The sequence below is a fragment of the Thamnophis elegans genome, chromosome 2, assembly GCF_009769535.1.
Source record: "Thamnophis elegans isolate rThaEle1 chromosome 2, rThaEle1.pri, whole genome shotgun sequence".
Taxonomy (NCBI): domain Eukaryota; kingdom Metazoa; phylum Chordata; class Lepidosauria; order Squamata; family Colubridae; genus Thamnophis; species Thamnophis elegans.
Window position 1 is genome coordinate 1 of NC_045542.1, and position 25,018 is coordinate 25,018.

General features: G+C 45.4%; 1 protein-coding gene across 1 annotated transcript in view; it reads right to left on the reverse strand.

Moving 5' to 3' along the window:
- Positions 1–5,933: 5,933 nt before the first annotated feature.
- The window catches only part of LOC116504155 (polyhomeotic-like protein 1), a 35,444-nt gene continuing 16,359 nt past the window's right edge, over positions 5,934–25,018 (reverse strand). The window contains 8 exon segments of the mRNA XM_032211015.1: positions 5,934–6,088; positions 6,517–6,731; positions 6,734–7,243; positions 14,257–14,758; positions 14,927–15,036; positions 15,039–15,081; positions 17,870–18,019; positions 24,617–24,694. Of these exon segments, the coding sequence (XP_032066906.1) occupies positions 6,023–6,088; positions 6,517–6,731; positions 6,734–7,243; positions 14,257–14,758; positions 14,927–15,036; positions 15,039–15,081; positions 17,870–18,019; positions 24,617–24,694 (1,674 nt within the window). The 3' untranslated portion in view covers positions 5,934–6,022.

Sequence of the window (25,018 nt, forward strand, 5' to 3'; positions counted from 1 at the left end):
AAAGGACACAGGCTGATTTTACAAAAAAAAAAAACCCTTTCAACTCGATGCAACAATTTAAAACCGAAGATATCACAGCAAAGTGCACCTTTAGAAAATAAAATGAAAGCCCTTTGATTTGAGTCACTAAAGAAAATCTAAAATATGAGAAACTTGAGCGAAAGTAAGGAATAGGTTTGTGAACAAGTAGAAGAAATGATATTTATTTCATTCTGCAGTCTGTAAAATTTGAGGGTTGTCACACCAATAGAGCATATATATTGAGTGTAGACAGAGTGAACTAGAAAAACGTATACTGTTCCTACTGGAGGAAAATGCTTAGGAAGGCTACAACAAAACTCCATTAGAATGCAGTCAAGACTTCCCTGAAGAGCCTTGGCTCTTTTCAGAACAGCCAAAGGAAATGTCACAAACATAAAGAAAATTTCAGGACCACAGATCTGTGAGTGATATTCCTCTCCCATAGTGACTGAAGAATTTACTTATAGCTCCTCACCATTCACATTCAATATCTAGGACAGTGGTAGTCAACCTTTTTCTACCTACCGCCCACTAATGGATCTTTCTTGATGGAAAAATTTCCTTACCGCCCACCAGTTTTTGCGCAAGTGCGGAATATGTTTTAGAAAGGAGGGTTTTTTAAAAAAAGAAATGTATGTACATTTATCTTTTTATTTCTACTTTATGCATGTTTATAACGTTTTTAACTTTAAAGTTTAATTAGAAAACAGTAAAGTAAATTGAAATTAGCTTTACTAGTGATTAATGAGATTTTTGAGGCTGATGCTGCGAGACTAAATATTTGATATCCGGTTCGATTTTCGTAAGGAACAAACGAAGGTCTCCTCTTTCGGTGATATTCAGATGGTTTCTCTGTTTGCTCATAATATGATTAATAGCACTTAAGCCTTATTCTACAAGATATGTGGCAGGGAAAGGTATCAATAGCCAAGGTGGCGCAGTGGTTAAATGCAGCACTGCAGGCTGACTGCTAGATCAGCAGTTCAGCGTTCAATCTCACCGGCTCAGGGTTGACTCAGCCTTCCATCCTTCCGAGGTGGGTAAAATGAGGACCCGGATTGTTGTTGGGGGCAATATGCTGACTCTGTAAACCGCTTAGAGAGGGCTGAAAGCCCTATGAAGCGGTATAGAAGTCTACTGTTATATTATAATAAATTGAACATCATTTCCACATATTTGGATATAACGCAGGCATTTTTTATTTTGCCAGTTTTTGGTATCCACCACTGCCAAAATTACATTTACTCTCTTAGTCATATTTAAGTTCTAATAGTTCTTCTTGGCAAGTTATATCAACCTCAGCAACATTTGCTAAAAGGGTTATCATCCAGTCATGCACCTTTAAAATATCTTGAAATCGTTTTTCCATACCCAATTTGAGTTTGTTGAGGTGGCTACTGAACCTTTCAATATCCCCCGGAGTTACATCATTGTTTATAGAGGACAATTCAGGAAACTGATGAAATTCTCTCTTTAAAATATTATGATGGAGAAGATCAAGCTTTTCGATAAATAATGACACAATATTTTTGCAACTTATAAGAGTTATATATGCTCCTTGAAGCTGCAAATTAATTTCATTAAATCTCTTGAAAATGTCTGCCAAATAAAAGGCATCATTCTTTACGGTTTTTAACTCTTCATAGAGGCCAACCTCATTATCACTTTCTAAAACTATACAACACTATGAAATGATGCAACAAAATGAGACAAGCATGTACCCTTTGAGAGCCACCGAACTTCCGTATGTAAAAGTAACCTAATAACTGCTCATTATTGTCCTGGCACAGCTGTCGAAACATTCTCTCACACTTGGCATTAGATTTGATCTTATTTACAGCTTTAATTATTATACTTAATGATGAATGGAGACTTGTACTTAAATGTTTTCCTACAATATGTTGTCTGTGCACAACACAATGAATACACAAAACGTTTGGCACTTCTTCCTTCAAGTAAGCAGCAAACCCACGACAGCGGCCTACCATTGATGGTGCTCCATCAGTAGCACATGCAACAATATTGTTCAAGGGTATATTATTTTGCAAAGTATGATTTCATAGCATTAAATATTGATAATCCTTTTGTATCTGTAATGATTGACAGTGAATAGCATTTCTTCTTGCAATGTATTGCTTTCATCAAGATAACGTACATATGTCATCAGTAGAGCATTATTATCTGCAGTGACAGATTCATCCAATTGTATGGAAAATGAAGAATTTGGAGAATACCTATGTTTATTTTCAACAATAGCTGCCACTTCGTCAATGCGTCTTTACTGCGTTATCACTAAGGGGGAAAGTTTTTAAAACTTCAGGTATATCCTGATGCATTACTGTTGAGATTAATTCTTTGATAGAGGGTATTATCAAAGTTTCTCCAATATTATGACTTTTACCACTTTTTGCAATTAAGTGTGATATGCGATAAGCTGCAATTAATCCATCTCATTTTTGCATGTTGTTTTTGAAATGATGCAGCTATTGTTGAATGATTTTGAAATCTTTTATAGATTTCTTGAAAATATTCAATGGGCTTATCTTTGTCTTGCGAATGTTTTGGAGCAAGATGTTCTCGCAATCGGCTTGGCTTCTTCCATTGCTTCATTAGACAATGCCTTGTGGCACAGTAAACACATTGGAGGCTGTTTATTTGTAACAGATTCAATGAAACCCATTTTCAGATACTCTGGTAAACAGCCACGAGCATATTTCTTTTTTTCAGACATGGGTTCTAAATTTGTTTCACAATTTAACAACTACTTTTACGTTTTGATCTGCACTCCACACAGTGCTTTTTTCCCTCCTCTTTTCCCTTTTGTTACAAACACCAAAACAATGCTGTATTAGGTGCAAATTTTATTAAGTGTCACCATAAAAAAAATTCCTTTTCCTGTCTTCTTCTTCTTCTTTACCTTTCTTATAGTATTTCACTATATCAAGGATCTCTTTTTCCCTTTTTTATTTTCTCCTTCTCCTTCCTTTATTTCTTTCTTTTATTTTATCTTATATTAACTTAATTTATGAGCCAGACTAAACACTGCTTACTCTCCTCCTTTATTTTATCCCTTTTCTCCATTTTTCTTCCCTTTTTTGTTTTTTTTTATCTTTTCCTTTTTATCTCCTTTTTTTTACTTTCCTTAGGGCAATGTATAAAAGTAAAGCTGAACTAGTTAGCCCACTTATTATTATTAGCCAACAATTCTCTCCTACCTATGACTTTTCTTTCTCCTATTTTGCAACTGCTCTGTTGGGCTTCTGGCTGTCCCCTCCCCCATTTCCCCTTCCCACATATTACTTCTCCTATTTTGCAACTGCTCTTTTCGGATTCCGGCTGTCCCTGCTGTCCCCTCCTCCCCTTCCCCTTCCCACATGTTCGCTTCTCCTATTTTGCAACTGCACTCGCTCAAATGGAGGTTTTCACCTCCAAAGTCCCTACCACCCACCTGGAATCCTGAAACACCCACTAGTGGGCGGTAGGACCAGGTTGACAACCTATGATCTAGGAATTCAAGAATATTGTCCCAAACTGTTTCATGAACATTGTATATCTGGCCATGCTCCTTTCTCATAATTGAAACTGAAGCGAAGGTGACATTATTCCACCCCATTTGTTTAAACAGGCTATTAGAAAATTGTTCATAATCACCCGGACAATATGGCCTCTAAGGAAGCTGTTTGATGCCTACAAACTCTTGCACAGATACCACAGCCTTTCCTATCAACTGGGCATGACAGTCTGCCTCTTGGTGTAAGAGTTGCAGATGATCAACACAGTAGTCTGTTTGGGGCTGGTAAAAGAATTTCCCTTCTGAAGGTTTTCGTGTTCATCTAACAAAGCAGGTCAGAACTGGCTAGATGGTGACCATCTTTCTATTCTACTGGGTTTTTTTTCTTTTCTTCAAAGCTTCAGTGCTGACACAGACAGGAGATGAGGGGTGGAGGGGGGTTAGAGATAGCTGGGGTGCTATAATCAAAACAACATTCTGGGAACCAAGATCATGTGTGCAGGTGGTTGGGGTGGAGACTGGTGTCACACGTCGTCTGAATTGTATGCTGATTGGAGCATATGAGTGATGCCTTGGGGGGAAGTGACAAACTTTCACTTTTAATTAAGGAGAAAATAGGCAGGAACTTTAGAGCGAGTTTTCACTAGCATTGTGCCAATACGAAATACCCTAATAAAATGTTCTTTGAAGGAACCGCAAGCCTCAAAGTTCTTTCATCCAGGGGTGCGTTAGTGGGGACCCTGACATTAAACTGGCTCTTCCAAACTCTGAGTTCCATAGGAGTTGCTATCCGAGGTTCTGAGCCTCAGCTGCTTACCCAGTGTACCTGGCTAGCAGGAAGACTCAGGGAAGATGGAGAAGATGAAGAGACTGTGGATGATTGCGGATTTTGCGATGGCCCATGCCAGAGCCTGCCAACCCCGCTGGAGACCCTGCGAGTGGTGGCAGCGGTGGCAGATGTTGCACGCCAGGTGGGCACCCGACCCATGGCCCAAACTGAATGGCCACTGCAGAAGATCCTACCGGGTGGAGAAGGACCTCGCCATCCAAGTGTCACTCCAAGAGCCGACCCAGGAGTGCCTAGCAGCCTCCACCAGGGAACCACAAGCCATGATCCTCAAATGGAGGTCAACGGGACCGATGGATCTAAGCGAGCCTGGGAAGTTGAAATAGCAGAGGACAGTCTGCAGCCAGACCCTGGAAGGGCTACTTGAGAGGTTCGACAGGCTGAGTTTCAGCAGCTCGAGGCACTCGCACCAGGCCGAGAACACCCAGTAGTTCGGATGCAGCCAAGGAGGACCGGTCTACTTGAGTTGTGAGCTTTTCATCTCTAGCAGTAGCGCAGCTCAAAACAGAGCCACTCCCCCCTCTGCAGAACCCGTCCAACCTTGGGAGGGATCCAAGCCACTAGTCCTCCACAGTCCCACTCCATGCACTCAAGCCCGGGACCACAATGAAGCTCGCCAGGGTGCTGGAACCCAGCTACTCCACTGGGCAACCCCAGCTCCCTCCTCCTGGTCAAGTACTGCCTGGCTGGGCCTATTACCCAGGGCAGAGATGGGTCAGGATGCAAGCCCAATGCCACCCAGCCCCTACAGTGGCGCCGCTGCCAGCTTTCTCTCCTCCAGCCAACCGGCTGCTCCGCTATGATTTCCGGCTGGGTTTGATGGAACTACAAACAAGCTAGCTTTCTAACTGAACTGAGTGTGGGCACACATCAACTGCTATGGGGATAATTACCAAAGTGACCGAGAGATAATCACCGCCATCTGTGGCAACCTGGAGGGGGAAGCAGCGGAATTGGTGACTCAAGTATATGATGATGAGGACACCTGAGAAATGGGGAACATTGATGACTTTTTGCAGATGTTAGACATGGACCAAGGCCAAGAAGCAAAAGCAGAAATTAAAACAGTCAAACAAAAGGTCCAGATGGCTAAAATACGTCCAGGAGTTCCGAAGGACAGCTGGAAAGGACAGTGGGACTGGCCTGAATGCCTCTTAGTGCATTACTTCAAAGAGGTCTTGGACAAAGGGCTGCTCAAGATTTGCTCTGCTGGAGAGTTCCTGACTGCAACCATGACTGGTACTGGGTGGCCATAGTGATGGATCTTGAGCTCAATGCCAGATTCAGATTTGAGCTCCTATTCTTTCTCTTTTCTCATAATGATCTAGGTCCAGTGGTTTCTTGCATACCGAAGCATTCTGAATGCAAACATCTCCTTGAGGTTGAAGTGTGAAAAATAGGAGCTATGTCCTTATATATATATATTATACTATTTAGAATGGGAGAAATGTCACCAGAAATCCTACAGTTCAAAACATTCCAAATAGACTAATGAATAGGCAGAGAATCCTTATGTGTGAACCATAAAAACAACAATGAAAAATGTAGCTCTGCTTTCCTCACCTCCAAGGCCACCCTTATCTTCTGTGGTTTTAGGACTCTCAGCCACAGGAGAAGATCTGACAGCCTGTAAAGATGGTGCACTACAATCCTCTCTCTCCTCTCTCGGATTCCGCCTTGCGCTTGACTGCTAAAGCCTGGGGCTTGCTCTGTGTAGGAGGAAGACTTTGAAATGTTACATATATTTAGTGAAGATATTATACAATCTATTTTAAATACTATTAAAATCCAAGATTCTAGCCATCAAATCAAGGTTGCATGGAAAGAAGAAACACAGACAATAGAGATTACCTATCTCTTTCAACTGTACCTTTCCTCAAAAGAAACCAACAATTTCTGTCTCACTTATCTAGAAATCTAAGGAAATCAATTACTCATTTAAAATAACTGATTTTTTCCCCCTCAATAACAGACTAGCTTGATGAGCCTGTGCAGGAAAATTAGCCCATTATACTTGTTCCCCTCCAACTCTGTTTCCCACTACACTGGCAAGGGGCCACTTGACTGATAACTGGACCGGCTGTATGTAATATGCTGTGACTGCTGTAAGGACGGGAGATTAAGCCGTGTTCTTCACCTGCGTTGTGCCCTGGGTTACATTGGCTCCAGCAGTGAGCGGAGGAAGGGCTTCTTGTAGAGTAGGTGGTGGTGGTGATGATGATACCGAAGAAGAAGAGGAGGAAGAGATCTGGGCTAATGAGGACGCTGTATGGGTTTGGGACACTGGCTGCACTAAAGCTGGGACACTGCGGGGGCCCTGCACAGCTGTGTTCATCTGAGGAAGCCCTAAGCCTGAGCCGAACCTTGCTGGCGATTCCCTACGACCTGTACTGGTATATGAGGTGGGGGCTGCTGAGAGGCTGACATTTTGGCAGCACCAATTTGTGGGGGTTTCAGAGGGGCGATGGGGGGCTTGGACTGAATAGGGACAGGGGTCTTGGCGACTGTTGGGCAATGACCGTCCTGCTGGAGCTGCATGGCCTGAGGTTGTGACTGCAACATGGGCTGGACAACAAGAGTCTGGGCCTGCTGTTGGCCGTGAAGAGACGGGGCCTGTGGCGGGACCTGTGGTGGCCCCTGCTGCTGCTGTTGGGCCATAGGTGGAGCTTGCTGCTGCTGCTGCTGCTGCTGCTGCTGCTGGGCCAGTTGGAGGTGTGTAGCCGTGTGCAGGAGTTGGGACTGACGATGCTGGAATGGCTGCTGGTGATGGATAGCAATTTGTTGCTGGATCACCACTTGCTTCTGGAGGTGAATTTGCTGCTGTTGCTGGATCAGTGAATGAGGCTGGATTTGGGTATATGTGGCTGTAAACAGCAAGAAAAAGGTTTAGCATCATCGTTCAAGACAGGTAGTCCTCGAGTTACGAATGGAGCCTGCCCATTCCATTCGTAACCTGAGGATTTGTGGGAGTGAATCTTGCACCTTGAACAAGGTCACTCCCTACTTCCGCCCAGGCATTCGCTATTTGAATCTGAGGCTCGTTAAGTGCACACGAGGTATTTCAGGTGGGGGAAGCCCATGGGGCCTACTGGCGGAACAGGTCGCCTGCCTAAAACCACCCAGGTCCTCCCCAACCTACTGAAATACCTCATGCTGCCCAAATTGCTTCCCTCCCACCACCTGCTGTGCCGGGTCACTTACCTTGTGAAGATCCAGCCTTCTGAGGCTCCATCGGCCCTCCGCGGGACTCCCCTGGCGCATTGCAGATCAAAATGGAGCCTCTAAGTGCCGAATCTGAGCCTCCGGGGGCTGGACTCAGCCCTCCAAGGCTCCATTTTGGCCTGCAACGGGCTGGGAAGGCCCACAGAGAGCTCAATGGAGCCTTGGAGGGCTTGATCTGGCCCCTGGAGGCTCCAGTTCAGCTTGCAACGGGCCAGGGGAGGCCTCTAGAGAGCTGGGCAGGGCTTCTGAGGGGCGGATCCACCCCTCAGAAGCTCAATTTCAGCCGGCAACATGACGAACGAATGTTGCAGAGCATCTGCGGTTGTTCTTAGGCGTGAACAACTGTCATGGTGCCGCAAGATTCGTAGTTTCAGGTCTTGTTCAGAAACTCTAGGGGGCGCTCATCGTGTAACTTCGAGCATTCGCTAGGGGAATGCTCGTAACCTGGGGATTACCTGTACTTTAATGTAAGAAAATGAAGTCAGATACCCACACCCTAAAAGAGGGGTCCTCAAACTTTTTAAATGGGGCCAATTCATGGTCCCTCAGACTGCTGGGTGGCAGGATCTGGTTGGGAGGGTATTGCTAGGTGGTTATGTGACTGGATGGGTGTGGCCAATTTAGCAGTCCATTAAACAATACACACAAATTAAACATAACAAATTAATTGTTATGCTCCTGGGGATGGAAAGCAGGTTAGTGAAGGGATGTGGCTGCCTTGGGGGGGGAGGGGGGAAGGGACTGTGTGTGTGTGTGTGTGTGTGTGTGTGTGTGTGTGTGCCTGCCTGTGTGTTTCTCCCTCCCTCCCTCTCTCTGGGGGTCGGGGAGACCAAAAATGGGCCCAGAACCACCGGTCATGTTTTTGGCCTCCCGGGACCTCTGCGCATCCCGTTTTGGGCCTCCACAGCCTCCAGAAGGTGGGTGGGGGCCGGTGGGCAGATTGGGCGATTTGGGAGGGGCAGCCTCGTGGCCCCATTTGGCCCAAATTAATGGCTTCAGAGGGCCACATCTTGCCCGCGGGCCGTAGTTTGAGGACCCCTGCCCTAAAAGATAACAGTTAGAGAAGATGAAGAAAAGGAGAAGCTAAGGGAACCTAGAAATATTAAAACAATTTAATTGTACCCACTCATGTAACTGCAAAACTTTTCCTATGTTCTCTTCTTAATATTGGTGAAGAAAGACATTCACAAATCAAAGATTAGCACTTTCCACCAAGCAAGCAAAGAGAAAGAATGTTGGTCCTTACCTGAACGTGTCTCTTCTGCAGAGGAGAGGGAGGGGTTACACGTGGGTATAGTCACAGCCTGATTGGTCCATAGACTGAGGGAATTTCTTAAATATTCCACCATTCCCTATTGGCTCCCAGTTTCCTCGGGGTCAAAGGACGACACCTGTGAAACACAAGCAGACCACAGGACCTCCCGGACCTCCCCCTGGCTAAGTCTATGGCTAACTAGGGCAGTTGTAACCTCTCCCTCTCCTCTACAGAAAAGACACGTTCGGGTAAGGACCAACGTTCTTTTTCCTGTAAAGCTGAGGGAGGGGTACATGTGGACATACCCAAGCTCAGTCCCAGGGAGGGAACTAAGACCCAGGGGAGGGGCTCCGAGAGGGAGATCTCATGTGAGGAATCTATGCACCGGGGAAGGTCTGAGTATTCACCGTCCCTTCAGAAAACACTTAGCCAGAGGGAGTTGACAAAGGGGAGTGTGGCCCTCCCCCCCCCCGAGAACCAAGGACAAAGCTGACACCTGACGGCGCAAGGTGTTATGCGAAAGACCCCCGTCCAGTCCCTTCTGCAGGTAGTCGAGTATCTGGGCCACCGAAGCCCTGGTTAGCCAAATACTGAGGGGTTCGCCCCCACCTGACGAACGCCGATCAAGTGGAAATGTAAATTCTGATGGTCGACGGCCGTCTGGAAGCCTCTATGGTTGCTATGACCTGGAAGGAGAGGTTGGCCTTCCTCAGGAGGCACTGCTGAAGTGCCAGGCAGTCAAGTGGGCCACTGGGGCTCCGAGTGGATCAGGACCCCCTGGCCAAGGAGACTTCCTCCTGGGGAATTCTCCACGGGGGAGAGACAGACAGTTGGAACAGGTCCGCAAACCAAGGCCGCCTGGGCCAATACGGGTCCAGCATGATGATTGGTGCCCTCACTGCTACTACCTTCCTCAGGGTCCCCGGGATGAGAGGGGGAAAGGTGTATAATAGGCCTGGAGGCCATCTGCATCCGTGCCCTCTGCTGCTCTGGTCTGAAGTGGGAGAAGAATCTCCGCAGTTGGCATTCGCCGGTGTGGCAAACAAGTCCACCAGTGGAGTGCCAAACCGGTGGCAGATCTTCTGAGAGGCCTGAAAGGCCTATGAAGCGGTATATAAGTCTACTGCTATTGCTATTGCTATTGCTATTCTCAAACAACTCAGGTTGGAGCTGCCACTCGCCGGTGTCAACAGCCAGTCGCCTGATGGTTGGCTTTGCCCAAGATGTGCTCCGAGGTCACAGATATTAAGTCTCTCTCCGCCCAACGTCTGAGTTCCAGTGCCTCTAGCCAGAGGCTCCGAGGATGGGTACCCCCCTTCAGTTCTAGCCAGTTTATGTTGTGGCACAGGTCCAAGACTGTCCAACGACCCTGCACCAGCTTGGAGCCCATCAAGGCTCCCCCAACTGAACAAACTCGCATCCATAGTTATTGTCATCCGTTCCCGCTCCCAGAACATGCAACCCCGCCTCAGAGCCGGAGAAAGCCACCAACGGATGAACAGCCGCACTTCTGCTCACAGGAGGATGGATCGTAGGGAGTTGCTCTCCTATTCCGCTGGTACGGGGTGAGAGCCACTAGATAGGTCGGGCATGGAGACGGGCCCAGGAATCACAAGCCCTATGCACGACACCATCTTTCCGAGGAGTGTGGAGAAAGTCAGGATGGAACATGACCACCTTTTGCATATCCGGATTGCAGCTCTTGCAGGCTGACCAAGCGCTCTGGAGAAAGGTGGACCACTCTCACTACCAAGTCTATCACTTCCCCAGATGGAGGATCCGCATGGAGGGGGGAAGGTGACTTTGGGGAAGTTGACGGAGAATCCCGGGATTGGAGGTCTGGATGGTAAGTGGAGGTCGAAGACTGCCTGAGGGAGGGACTGGGCTGAACGAACATGTCGTTGAGATAACATTGGAGTCTCACCGGGGCGGATCTCAGGTGAGCCGCCAATGCTGCCAGGACCTTCGTGAATGTGTGAGAAGCTCTGAGGCTAGGCCGAAGGGTAGAGCTTGGTACTGGTACTGGCCATCCCCGGGAAGAACCGTAGGTATCTGCGATGGACCGGCAGAATTGGGATGTGGAGGTAGGCCTCCGTGAGATCCCGGAGGCCAGGTAATCCCCCCGATGGATCCTTGGAGATGGATAGTGAGGGACGACATTTGAATCGCTTATAAATGATGAATTGGTCAGGCGCTTGAGGTACAGAAAACGCCCCCCGAGCTCTTCGGGACCACGAACAGGTTGGAGTAGTGACCCAACCCGCATTCTGCCCGTGGGACCGGTCTACCACCTGAATGTCCAGCAGATGATTTATGGTGAGGTCTATCAGGTGGCATTCTTTCCGGGTCCCGGGACGGAGGAAAGGTACGGAAAGAACGTCAGGGAGGGGAGAAGAACTCTAGTCTGAGACCGTTCCTGACCGTGGATCTGACTCAGGCATCGGATGTTATCCAATCCATTGATCCGTGAATAACGCCAGATGGCCGCATAGGAAAGATCCAGCTTGGAATCATTTCCCTTTGCGGAAGAGGCGGCTACCCCCACAAAAGGGCCATCTGGACTGCCCTTGGTACCTTCTCCTGTCCTGGTCAAAGGGGTGTTGGTACTGCCTATCAGATCCGCAAAAAGGGGGCACCTATGATGTTGTTCTGGATCGGGCGCCTTGTAAGAGAGCCTATGGTAAGGAGCTAGACAAGAATCTGGCTTTTTAGCATTCGAGGGAAGAACCTTTTTCTTATCTTTTGTTTTCTACAAGGATTGGATCTAGTGCCTCCCCAAAGAAATTTGTGCCCATATATGGGCAGCCGCCAGAATTCCATTTAGCTTTGTTATCCATCTGCCAGTTGCATACCAAAGCAATCATCTAGAGGTCACTGAGGTAGAAATCATTCTGGAAGCATATTTAATGGAGTCCATGGTGGCATCGGCAAAAAAATGGGTGGCCACTATAATCTTAGTGATATCCAAAAGCCGCTCATCTTGGACTGGGATGCGGTCCTGTAGCTGACGGAGCCACGACAGCAATGCGGTTTAAAGAGGCCACTGCAGCGGATTAATTGCCCAAGCGGAGGTGTTGAATTCTTACTGGAGAGTAAATTCTGCACGCTTGTTCTCTGGCTTCATTTTGTCAGCTGCATCCCCAACACTACGGAGGAGGAGACCAGAGCAGCCATGGGAATGTCTATCGTTGGTAACTGTAGGGCCTGAACAAAGAATTCATGTTGTAGAGCGGCGATCGCTGCTCCCCGGATTGGGAAAGGTGGAAGGGCCCACTGATTCTTGACCACCTCTAGGAACAACGGTGGTGCGGGCGCCTCCTCTTTGTTCACTGCAGTGTTGGAAAGCATTGCTAGATTAGGGTCCCTTGGTTGAGAGACCGCGGGTCTCCCCTTCCAATCTTGGTGGTCTTTTTGGCTTTGTGTAAAAGTCTTGAACATGACCGGAGGAAAGAGCCCGGCAAAGGCTGGAGGGTCAGGAGGAACTGAGTCCTCATCCTCCAAGAATCCCATGTCCTGCTGTGCCTCCTTACCCAGGATTGAACCCTCGCTGACCATGGAGGGGGAAGGAAGGCCTAACTTGATCCTGTCTATGCGTGGCAGAGGATGATCCCCGGTAGTGTTGGTCTAGGCGCGACCTGTCACCCTGAGGGGCCTTATCTCTCTGGGACAGACCTGTGGCAATGTCCTTTGAGATAGCTGTAGAAATGGGTCTTTTAATGCTTTCGGGAAGGAGCTCCAGTTCCTCAGGTTCCTCCTGTGATAGACCTGGAGAAACTGGAATTGGAAGCCCCGTGGAGCTAATCCAATAGCAATAGCAGTAGACTTATATACCGCTTCATAGGCCTTTCAGGCCTCTCTAAGCGGTTACAGAGAGTCAGCATATTGCCCCCCAACAATCTGGGTCCTCATTTTACCCACCTCGGAAGGATGGAAGGCTGAGTCAACCCTGAGCCGGTGAGATTTGAACCGCTGACCTGCTGATCTAGCAGTAGCCTGCAGTGCTGCATTTAACCACTGCGCCACCTTGGCTCCAGCTCAATGGAAGGATGGTAATCTCTAGAAGAGCCTTCCAAGGGGTCTCCCCCATCCTCTCTGATAGCCCCTTGAGAGGCCGAGGGGGAAGGAAAGTCTCGTGATCTGAGAGCCTGCGAGGCCTAACAAGAGAGACAGAAGGGGAAGAAGGACTAAATGGCCTGGGGGGAGAGTCAGATTGGAGAGAGGCTGGCCTGATGGGAGACCTGGATCTATTGGGAGAAGGTTGGCCTGGTGCCCTGGGCCTGTTTCTCCACCCTAGCAATGGTCTTCTCCTGAGCCCTTTGTCTTCTCAATTTGTCTCTAGTCGTGGCTCTGGAGGGGTGTTGTTCAGCTGAAGGCTTGGCAGCCGTGGCCCTGGTCCTGGGCCTATCGTATTCCCCTTCTCTATTGTGGCTTTGTGTCTCAGAGGAGGCCTGTGGAAGATCAGGCCTGGCTGCAGCCATGGCAATTACTAATGTGCTCTGCAGAGAACTTGGCCAGTTGTGATTCAGCCGGTGCTTGACCCAGGGGTGGATCGGGCCCAGGGAGCGATCTTCAACCACTATCGATTGCCACAATCCGTTCTGAAGCGGTAGACCATGAGGCGTCGGAAAATGGCTGCTTCCACATGGCAGGTAAAATGGCCGCAGCGCAGAGATTTAGAATTTTGAACGTTTTAAAATAACCAATTAGTCAAATTGATACCCAATGAATTTTTTATGAATTTTAAATATTTCCTACCTAGGAGCCAAAGCAGTGCTTGGACCAAAAGACTGAGAGGAAACTGGGAGCCAATAGGGAATGGTGGAATATTTAAGAAATTCCCTCAGTCTATGGACCAATCAGGCGGTGACTATACCCACCTGTAACCCCTCCCTCGACTCTACAGGAAAATGGGAGCATTTTTTTCCCTATGCCAGTATTTCTCACCCTTGGCATTTTTAAGACTTCAACTGTCGGAATTCTTTAGGCACCCATATGATGAGATCCACACATCTTAACGTTTCCAAGGTTGAGCAACATTGCTTTTGTAAAGGAACTATGTATGTCCAATCCTTGGTATCACCGATCGAGAAGGACAAGTTGCCCCCGTGTAAGATTTCTCATGCTTGCAGAAAACATTTTGCCTGTTCAATATCTCACTTGTTGAGAATGAAGAGAGTGTGACAAAACACAGCTCTCTCGACCAGGAACAAGAATCATGAAACTTTTTCCTCTATCTAATCCACACAGCAATGAGTAGTACCAATTGGCTAACCCAGTTAAAGTCTAGCTTCCTTTGACCTGTAGCAATTATAAAAGCACTGAACCTTATCAAAGAATACAAAAAGGTTCAAGAAGGCATTGGCAGACTTCCCACAAGGAAAAGAATTACATGCAACATACCAGAGCTGATCAAAGTTTGGCTTGGGGCTGGTGTAGCTGTCCTGGTCAGATTCATGCCCACAGTCTGTTGCCCATTGCCATCACCTTCAGCCTTCTTTGCTGCCACGCTGTCTGCCTCTGTCTGACTTCCTTGGCTCACAGTCACTGCCTGGGGAGCAGAAGATACTGGTAAAGGCTGAACTACACCAGTGCCTTTCCTTTGGTAGTTGGATCCTGGGCCAGATGAAGTTGACTGGTTCAACCCGGTGGTAGCATGACTCCCTACTGATGAGGCCATGCCTCCGGAAATGCCATTACTTCCTGCTGCACCTTGGCTGAGATTGAGTGACTGGCCTACATTGCCAGAAGATGCTTGTGTTACTGTCAAAGTCTGGCCAGCATGGGCAGCTTGGGGTAGTACTGAGGACTGGGAATTCCCTGGCAAAGTAGCCTTCGGAGTAGAAGCTTGGAGTGATGCATTAGCTACTGAAGTCTGCTGGCTCCTGACAGCCAAATTCTGCACCTGGAAAACATAAGGAAAAAGAATAAGCCATTACTGTAGGCTTCAAAGGGCACAGTGTCCTGAAAGGTACTCTTATTCAATCTGAATGAAAACTGTCCAATTTCTCCTGGGTCCAAATGGGCCATTACAGAGGTGGGCTGCTGCCAGTTCGGCCCGGGTGTCACTGACCTGGTCTGTGTCTGTGTGGACCCCAGGAGCATGCGTGGAAGGTGATTCCTGCTGAACAGCAGCCACAGCCCCGTTTGGCATCAAGATGAGCTGGGAAGTAAGAGGTACATGCGGCCCAAGGTCCGGTTCACCTGCAACAGGTTCCCCAGCTGCGGCTGTTTGGGAAAGATTAGGAGGTGGACAGTAAAAGAGAGAGGAAGAAAAGAAACTGAACCAAAAGCAAAAATGTTATAATCTGTCTCCAACAGAAACTCATCCTGTATTTGCAGTCTTTTCTTCATCAGATAGAAAGCAGACATTACTTATTAATGACCACTGCTTACCTGAAGGGTCCTTTTCTGTGCGCTGCGGGAGAGTCCAAGCAAGGGTTAAATTCTGTCCTTGGATTGAAATTTCTGCCTCCTGGTCTCTCTGTACATTCAGTTTTTCAATGAAGGTATGGTCCCGTGAAAGGTAAGTCAATGTCATGTTCCATCCGTCCCAAACGTCCACAGACGAAAGAACAAAACCGATGGAAGTGAGGTAACCCCAGGGTGGGGTTGGAAAAGGACCCTTCAGGTAAGCCAATGGTCATTTTCCTGTGCGCTGCTTGGAGAGTCCAAGCAAGGGACATACCCAGCAAAATATGTCCAAGGGTGGGAACAAAAAGAGCAACAACCCAACCCTAATGTGTCTCAGAAACAACGGCCCTGCAACGCTCTCCTGCCAAAGGCAGCTTCTGCAGATGCAAATTTGTCCAATTTGTGGTGTCTGACAAATAATGATGGGGACGCCCAAGTTGCCACTTTGCAGATCTCCTCAACCGATGCCTGAGTGGCCCAGGCCGCCATTGTGGCGCACTACGTGTGGAGTGTGCAGTCACTCGAGAAGGAACAGGTCTGCCCTGCTGTTCATAGGCAAGGGAGATGCAAGCCTGGATCCATCTCCCAATGGTAAAAGAGGTGACCTTTCAACCCAAAGAAGCCGGTTGGAAAGCGACGAACAAGGCCCTCCGACCGACAAAAGGTGGCCGTGCGTTTGATGTACCTCTTAACTGCCTTCCGAACATCAAGGGAGTGCCAACGACGTTCTCTTGCGTGATTTGGATATGGACAAAAGTCTGGAAGGACAACTTCCTGAGCATGGTGAAAATACGAATTAATTTTCGGTAAGAATGATGGATCGAGACAGAATACAACTCTGTCTGAGTGGATGGTACACAAATCATCTCGGACTGACAGGGCTGCAGGCTGAGGTAATTGCAACAAGAAGGCAGTTTTAAGAGTCAGGTGTCGTAAGGACGAATTACATAGTGGCTCAAGGGGGGGGGGGAAGGTAAGCACCCTGAGCACAGTGGAATGACCTGATGGATGACCTGAGGACTCAGGTTTGAAGCTCCACCTAGGAAACTGCGCACCTCCTGGTGCCTGCTGAGGCAGCTGATTGTTGCCATGTGAGAGCACGGTGGACAAAGCTGCTACTTGGCGTCATAGAGTGTTAGCGGCTAGCCCTCTAGCAAGACCCTCCGATAGAAACTCCAGAGTTTGAGGAAGGGAAGCAGCTGTTGGTTGAAGACAATGTTTTGTGCACCAGCTAGCAAAGGTGACCCAGGTGGCGTCATAGATCCGTGTGGTGGAAGGTCGTCTGAAGGCTTGAATGGTGTTGATGACTTTGGTGGAATACTTGGCTCTCCTCAGGAAGCCCCCCCAAGTGCCATATGGTTAACTTGAGCCACTGGGACTCTGGGTGCATAACCGCTCCCTTGCTGAGAGAGATCGACTCCTGAGGTATCCTCCAGGGATGTACGATGGAAAGGCAAGTCAAATCTGCAAACCATGTCTGCCAGGGCCAATATGGTGCCACCACAAGGACCTCTGCCTGTTCCTCCAGTATCTTCTTGATCAGTCTGGGAATGAGCACCAGTGGAGGGAAGGTGTAAAATAGTCCCGGGGGCCAGGGGCATTGTAAAGCATCGACCCCTTCCGCCTGGGGACACTGGAACCAGGTGAAAAATTGGGGGAGCTTTCTCTGGAGTGGCAAACAGGTCGACCAGGGATGACTAAACCTCTAAGACAATTGGTAGAAGAGGCGTGGATGGAGGCACCACTCCGAGTTGTCTAGGATGGTGCGGCTCAGCCAATCTGCCTGGATGTTGTTCACCCCGGAGATCTGTTCCACCCGAATGGATTGTAGGTGATGTTCCGCCCACTGGCCAATCGCATCCACCTCCGTCATGAGGGACCAGGACCTGGTACCCCCTTGGTGATTTATGTGCGCCTTCGTTGCCACATTGTCGTTGAGGACAAGGACATGGTGATGTTGGATGTGTGTTGGAACCTCCGAAGCGCCAGTCTGACTGCCCTCAGCTCCAACCAATTGATGTGTGCGAGAGGTCGTGAGCTGACCATTGTCCTTGAGCCACTAGGGTGTGCAGGTGAGCTCCCCAGCCAAAGAGGCTGGTGTCAGTTGTGACGATCAGCCTTGGTGGTTCTTTGAAGCAAGTCCCTTTCAGGAGGGCTGGGGACAGCCACCACCAGAGAGACTGAAGGACTTTGGCAGGTAGACATAACTGACTGGTGAATTACTGGTCTTTGCTCTCTGCATTGGCAGGAGAAACCATTTTAGATCTCTCTTGTGGAGCTTCACCCAACGAACGATCGAGAAACGCAAGATCATCTTCCCCAGCAACTGCGACAGGGAGACGATACGAGTGCTGGGGGAGATGGCATTTTTGTTCTGATAAATGTTCTGATAAAACTCCCAGTAAGTGCCATAGGGTCTCTAAAGTCATAGAAAATAAATTCTAAATGATCCTCTCTCCCTGCAGTATATATATACATTGGAGTGTTCAAGGGAATAGAGGTTGCTAACTCACAGCTGGATTGTTATAAAGCAGAGAGAGATGATAGACTACAACAAGAAGACAAAGAGGATTTATAATGAAAACAATGCATGCATTCTTACCCGAAGATACATTTGAGCTTGTGACTGGTTAAGAGGTGGTGAAGTGGTGTTCCCTAGAAGGACTGATTGTGTCAGTGTTGTGGCACCAGGTGAACTCACGCTTTGTGAGCGACTGATTAACTGTGCAGCTGATGTGGTAGCCAGATTAATCTGTAAAATGAAAAAAATCAGCAAAAAATGGGAATTCATAGCAATGGAAACTAAAAGAAAAGCAATTTCTAAATGGTACCTGAACTTTATGACTAAATGACCATTGACTTACCTGATGGCCTTTCTATGTGCGCTGTAAGCCATAATTATCACAATTATGACAAATCACGGCTTAAACTATCTTGCTTTGCATGTAATGAGTCTTATCTCATATATTAGTTTCACTTTTTAAGTTGCATTACTGAAATAAATGAACTTTTGCATGATATTCTATTTTTTCTCGTTTCACCTGTATCTCTAGCTCTGAACCATTCCTGAGAGTGGTCAGTCCCTGAGTGTATGGCCTGTTGTAGCTGGGAAGATATGGGGCTAGAGTACCCCCAGTATCTGTGGCCCAAAAGAACTGGCACTGAAAATATGGCTAAGTCCTTCTGTCAGTGTGTCTATTAGCAGGTGAGAGCACCCTGCGCTTGTTCCATGTCTCTATTAAAATAGGATCCAGTGCATCACCAAATAGCACCCCTCCTTTAAATGAGTATAAATAAAATATATTTTGGACTTCCTGGGAGGAGCTTACTGATGGTGGCAGCTTAAAATAGCTGCCCCCGAATTCCTGGTCACGTATCTGTTTAGATGATCATTTATCTGACATCTAACAGGTTTCTTATCCTTCAGGCAAGAAGGGAAGAAGATATAGTTTTGCTGGGGATTTTTGCAGCTTCTGTGTCTGCAGAGAGAGGGGGGCCAGCCCAACGCAGAATGGCGTCCGTGCTGGGAACTTCAAACTGCCTTGTGCAGTACAAAGTAAGTTCTCTCCCACTCAGTTCACAGCTTTGATTTATTTTGATTTTAATACGAGCTGAATCCGTTTACGAGGACATTAATGTTTACCAAGATCCTAGCTTCTCTTTTTTTTTACAAGATCTTCTTCTGAAAATCTATTTACTTAGAGGCTTTTAAATGGCGCCGAGCCGGCTGGATTCTCCTGTAACAATGATTATTTTCTTAATCTCCTTGTTAAACGCTACAGAATTTTAAAACTTCAAAGGAGAGATTTATCACCCTGCTTCACAATCGGCCAGCAGAAACTTTTTAATTAGTTTCATTTTTACAAGACTTCCTTTCTCTCATTAATCTTGCTTATCTGGAATTTAAATGGTGATGAATCTGCTGAACTGTCTTGTTACAATGCTTATTTTCTGAAATCCTTGGTAAAGCTTTGCCAAAGAAATGCTTTACTGCGGGTCTGGAAAAAATACCAATATAAATTAAATGACAAGATACCCATGTGGGCAATTCCTAGACATGCAATTGAAAATATGAACATAGCACAAAAACAGGATAGAACTACCTATAGACAGCTTCTCATTTTGGAAAGGGGGGTACTACAACTAAAATCTTTAGAGGTATTAAAAGAGGAGAAGGTAGTTCAAACATGGTTCCAGTATGGGCAATTACAGGCCAGGTGGAAAATAGATCAAAAAATTGGTTTTATCCAAGCTGAAGATAATTTGTTTAAACAAATAAGAGATCAAAGCTTGATGCATATAAAGAGGATATATAATGTATTAATACAGATGGATTCGGAAACAGAATTAGTTAAAGATTGTATGATAAAGTGGGCTCAAAATATTGAGGAACCAATAATGTTGGATACATGGGAAAGAATATGGGTAACAAATGTGAAATTCACACAAGCTCAAAACCTGAGAGAAAAATTTTATAAGATGTTCTATAGATGGCATTTAGATCCTAAAAGCTGGCTTCTGTGTATCTGAATGTACAGCCTAAATGTTGGAGGTGTGGTTCTCTCGATGCTACATATTATCATATATGGTGGACCTGCCAAAAGGTTAAGGCATTCTGGATAAAAATATGGTGGATTATGCAAAATATCTTTAAAAGAAGGATAAAGTTTACTCCTCAGTTATTCTTACTAGGTATATGTACTGACTTTACAGTGGTAGAGACTAACTTGATTCTGCACCTAATAACGGCAGCAAGACTGTTGGTGGCGCAATACTGGAAGAAGGAAGACTTGCCTACAATCCAAGAATGGACATTGAAAGTTACAAACTTAGCCGAGATGGCTAAAATATCGGCATATCTTAAAGACCACTCAAATGAGAGATATAAACGAGACTGGAAAAAATGGATTGACTATATACAAAATAAATACGGGACCAAGAAATTCCAGTTAGCCTATGCTTAAGATCAGAAATGATTTAAATTGTTTAAAGTTAGCTCAGCAAGAAGAAGCTAAGATCAATGTAGAGATGTCATTAATTTCTTATTTCTTTTTTCTCAATAGATTTTAGACTGTGTTTGTTAAAAATCCATACCGTGTACGGGTTCTGGGAAGTCGGGGAGGGGGGGGGAAGGAGGAGGGGGGGTGGGGGGGAGGGTGGAGGGAGGGAGGGGTATACATTAGGCTAGACAAGAATTTGGTGGTAAACTAGAACTATTTTGACACACAAAAAAAAATTGTACTCCGATGTCTTACTGATTGAGGAATGATGAAATGTTTGTTTTAAAAGAAAACTTTTGAACCCCCAATAAAATATATTTTAAAAAATGTCTTCATAAAGAAATAAGTGGCGAAATTAAATTTGGAATGGTTTTGGACAGTGGGTTATCTTACTTTTTAAATGCTATCTTCATGGAAGGGATTTATGCAAGCCTTTTAGAATGAATGGATTAAGTTTTCTTCTATTTTTTTTCTTTTATTATTCTCTGTAACCTATGGACTAAAATTTTCCTCCTTCATTACTGTGAGTGTTCTCCTAACTCATTTAAGAATCAGACTTTTTTTCTAACTTGAAATACAAAAAAGATACAAAAAGAAACAAGGAAAATTGCAACATAACACTGCTACTCGGAGGCTGGAATGTTTGTGTTCTGCGCATGCGTGAGAATAGAATGAGCTGCCGGACTCCGCCGCTCCGAATGCCTGAAGACGAGACGACACTAACTGCGGCGCCCAAGACCCCTAATATGGTAACCGGGGGGTTCTTTTTGGGCGCCAACCTTCAGTCCTTCCAGGGAGGTGGTCGTTTGAGGAGGGGGTCGCCTCTAGGCGGCCCCAGGGACAGCTCTAGAACGACGATATCCTCCCTGGCTTGGTTTGTTACATCGGCCTTTTGATCAGCTGGGAAGCGGCGGTGACGGCTGGGTGCGAGAGGCGGAGGCTTCGGCCTCGTTGTTTGGAAGGGTGCCGAACCCCCTTACTGACTGGACAACATTGTGGGCTCGGCTTATGCCCCAAAGAAGAGGTGGGAGATCCAGGAGAGATGTGTGGACTGGACTGGGACTGGGACCGGGAGGCAGAGGAACTGGTTTCCTGCTTCCACTACAGCTTTACTGATACCCCCCCCCTGCATTTTGAAGCGGCGCTTCTCTTCGATCTTGCCGCTGCTCCAGCAGGTTTTTAAACGGCTTGTCCATCTGCCCTGGTGTAAAAGTAAAGCTTCAAGAATCCAACTACGGGCTCCCTGTGGCAGCCATTATCATCAGCTGCCACCCTTGCGATTACCACTGCCTCGAGAGTGCTGCGTTGGCTGGGAATTCGGGCCCCCTCTAGTGGCCATCACTAGTACTTTTTCTGTAGACCATCAAGTATCATCATCATCGCCAGCCACTATTACATCAGAGAGGCAGTGTGTTGAGCACTTGGACTCCCTCCAGTGGCCATCACTAGTACTTCTCTCTGGACCATTACATTACATTTCTGGACCATATATATTTTTACTGGACTCCTATCAGACTCTGCTAACACGAAGGCCAAACTTTTAAGACCTTTTATATAAGCCTTCACCAATTCGCACAACCGCACAATTTTTATCTGGTATGATGAGTGCATGAGGTTGTCTGTGCTGAATGAATGAGCCCACTTTTACTGTTTTATTACTATTGTATTCTTATATGTTTTTTAAATATTACGTGGGGATTGCTAGGGTGGATAAATGAGAATGTTTGACTCGGAGGGCCTGCCGGGGAAGGCGGGGGTCAGTGGGGTGGTTGGGGGGACTACTGCTACGGGAGTGGGTTGGAGCATTACGGTCATTACAGGGAGGGGCAGATATGGCGGGGACTTTAGGGCTAGCCATTACCGGGGAAGGAGGGTTCGCTACATTACAGAGATCCCTCCTTCCGGCCCTATGAGTCCCACTCCAAGACCAGATGGCGCGAGTAGTCAGGACCCTGGTCTCAGGCTGTTGTTGCTAAATGCCAGGTCTGTTGTTCACAAGGTTCCCCTCGTCCGGGACTTAATTGTTGACGAGAGGGCAGTCCCCTCAGGGAAAAGGGCGGCCTATAAATCCTAATAAAATGTAAAAAAAAAAAAAATGTAAATGTAAAAAAAAAAAAGTGTATTGGAAACGAAACACTCTTATTTTTCTCACTGATTATTTTGGCTTGGCACTACAAGGTCTCACTGTTTGGTTATAGAGAGTGATAAGAAGGAAAGCATACAGATGTCCCTTTGAAGTATATCTTTAACCAGAGAAAAGTGAAAACAAAATGTTATTGTGAATCTATGCTTTTATCTTATTAACCTTCCAAGCTAGAGCAGCTGTGTTTGTTAGCGGGAGATAATGGCACAATTTCAACAGCAGAAAAAAACCTTAAGTCTGCAAAATATATTCTCAGAAATAGAGAAATTATCAAATACATATGAGAGGATAGAGAAGAATCTGGAAGACTTAGCGCATCTAACAGCAAAATATGATGAAGAAGTTGAGGATGTTTATCAAGTAGAAAATGTGATCGTTAAAACCCAAAAAATCTAAGTGGAAAATGAATATAAAGAAATTAAATTTGCTGATATTTATGGTGATTGGTGTCAGGCCTGCAGTTATATTCTTTTCTGGATTTTTGGCCTGCCACACTCTCTATTATTTTCCTATGCTGTTTCATTAGTGTAGAAATTGGGAGGGGAATAGAAAGGAGTAGAATTGTGGAATGTGTTGTTGTCATTTTTTTCTAGAAGCCCAAGGTCATCTTTTGTCTCCGCACCGCTGCATCTGACCGGAACTAGATGGGTGGAAATGCCAGCGTGGCTGAAGAAGATTGGACCATGTAATTGATTTATGGGTGTGGGGATAAGATCATGAACTTTCAACTGGTGAAATCCCAGGAAGTTTTCAGAATTGGGATTTTCCACAGTTCGCTGCCAACATGTCTGTCTTATTAAATTGGAACTTTAAGGATAGCTCTGCCTTGGACTCTGATTTAATTCTGCATGATATTTGGAACGCTGACAATTGGTTTGTCTCTGAAAATGGAAAGAGTGGAATACTGAAAGAGGAGCTAAATGGAGGGAAACTTACCCCAGATGGCAAGATACAGAAGAAGAAAAAACAAAAGAATTTATGGATTTAAAGAGAGAAAAATTATTAGCAATATCATTGATAACACTACTGACAATCAAAAATAAGCTGATTAAGGAAACAGAAGAAGGGCATCGGGATTACATGAGAGATTTTATAAGCAAGGAGTTGCTAAGGAGTCCATGGCAGAAGATATGAGACTGTTTTGCTACTGGAAAGATACAGGTTGATAGATGGAAGAATATAATTTAAAACTAGTTAAACTTAGTGAAATTTAGTGACAATAGATATAGTCAAATAAATAATTGATAATGTTACTATTGTATACAATGTGTAGTGTCATGATGAGTAATAATTGGATATGAATATTGAATGGTGCCCATGAAAGGAAGATTAGAAATCCCTTTGGATTATATATAAAGGTTAATTAAAAAAAGAACTAAGTTAGATACAGTTAAAGCTTTGATTATTAGGGGGGAAATGTTATGATACAGGATATAATTAAATAAAGGAGGGATAAGGATAACAATGTATATATAGATATGGGTATAACATAAGAAGACTGGATGTAAATTGTAAACAGTGATTTGGAAAGGAGGATTAGAAAATTTTGTTATTAAATATTATGGATGTTTAGCTAGAATAGGACATAAGGATTCAGTGTTAATGGAGGATTTTAGAAATAGTAAATGAAAGGCCAGTATGTGATTATGTATAAAATCTTGGTATATTTTATGATGAAGGATGTTTAAATAATTATAGTCAAATGAAAATGGAGATATGATGATGGTAACATGTATAAATATCTCAGTTAAAATACTTGAGTTAATATGAATTATGTTTGTTGACTATGGAAGAGATGCACAAAAGTCTTTTGTAACCATGTTGTCTTTGTCTTGTTCCCCCCTTTCCCTTGTCTTTTGTGAGCCGCCCGGAGTCCTCCGGGAGTGGGCGGCATACAAGACAAATAAATAATAATAATAATAATTTTAAAAAACCAACTGATATACTTTCTACAGCATGTAAAGAAGGATGTGTTGTGTTTGTTTTGAAAACTAAAAATAAAAAAATATTTAAAAAATGTCTTCATTCACACACACTAACCATTATTTCTCCAAAATAGATACTTTTCATTTTTCTTTCTAATATTATTCTCCACCCACACAGCAAACACTTTTTCCAGACTCCAAAATGCCAGACTTAGGTATGAAAATATCCACTCCTAATCAAGAAAGTATCCAAACAAACGATCATGAATCACTCTACTTACTGAAGCCTGTGTGGTGGCTGTCTGCTGAGGGGAGCTTGTGTTTGGAGAGCCTGCCTGTCTGCTGGCTGCAATTGTGGCCTACAAGAAATTGTTTTTAAAAAATTAGAATTAAGATACCATATATTATTAAGTACTCCCTGAGAAAAAGGAAAAAATTGAGACATTAAACTTTTCATTAGTAAATATTCTTTCTGCAAGGGTAAACTATGATAGAGACCTCAATTGTTTTAACAGACTCTTTCTTGATTTGACCCTTATGTTGTTCTCAATTACTCTGAGAAATTTTTGAGGCTTTTTCAGAGTCATAGAAATTGCAAAAATGTATATATACCATGTGAACAATCAGTAAGAACAATCAAAAGCTCCCTTCACTAACTCTCCAAAAGGCCTAACGCTCAGCAG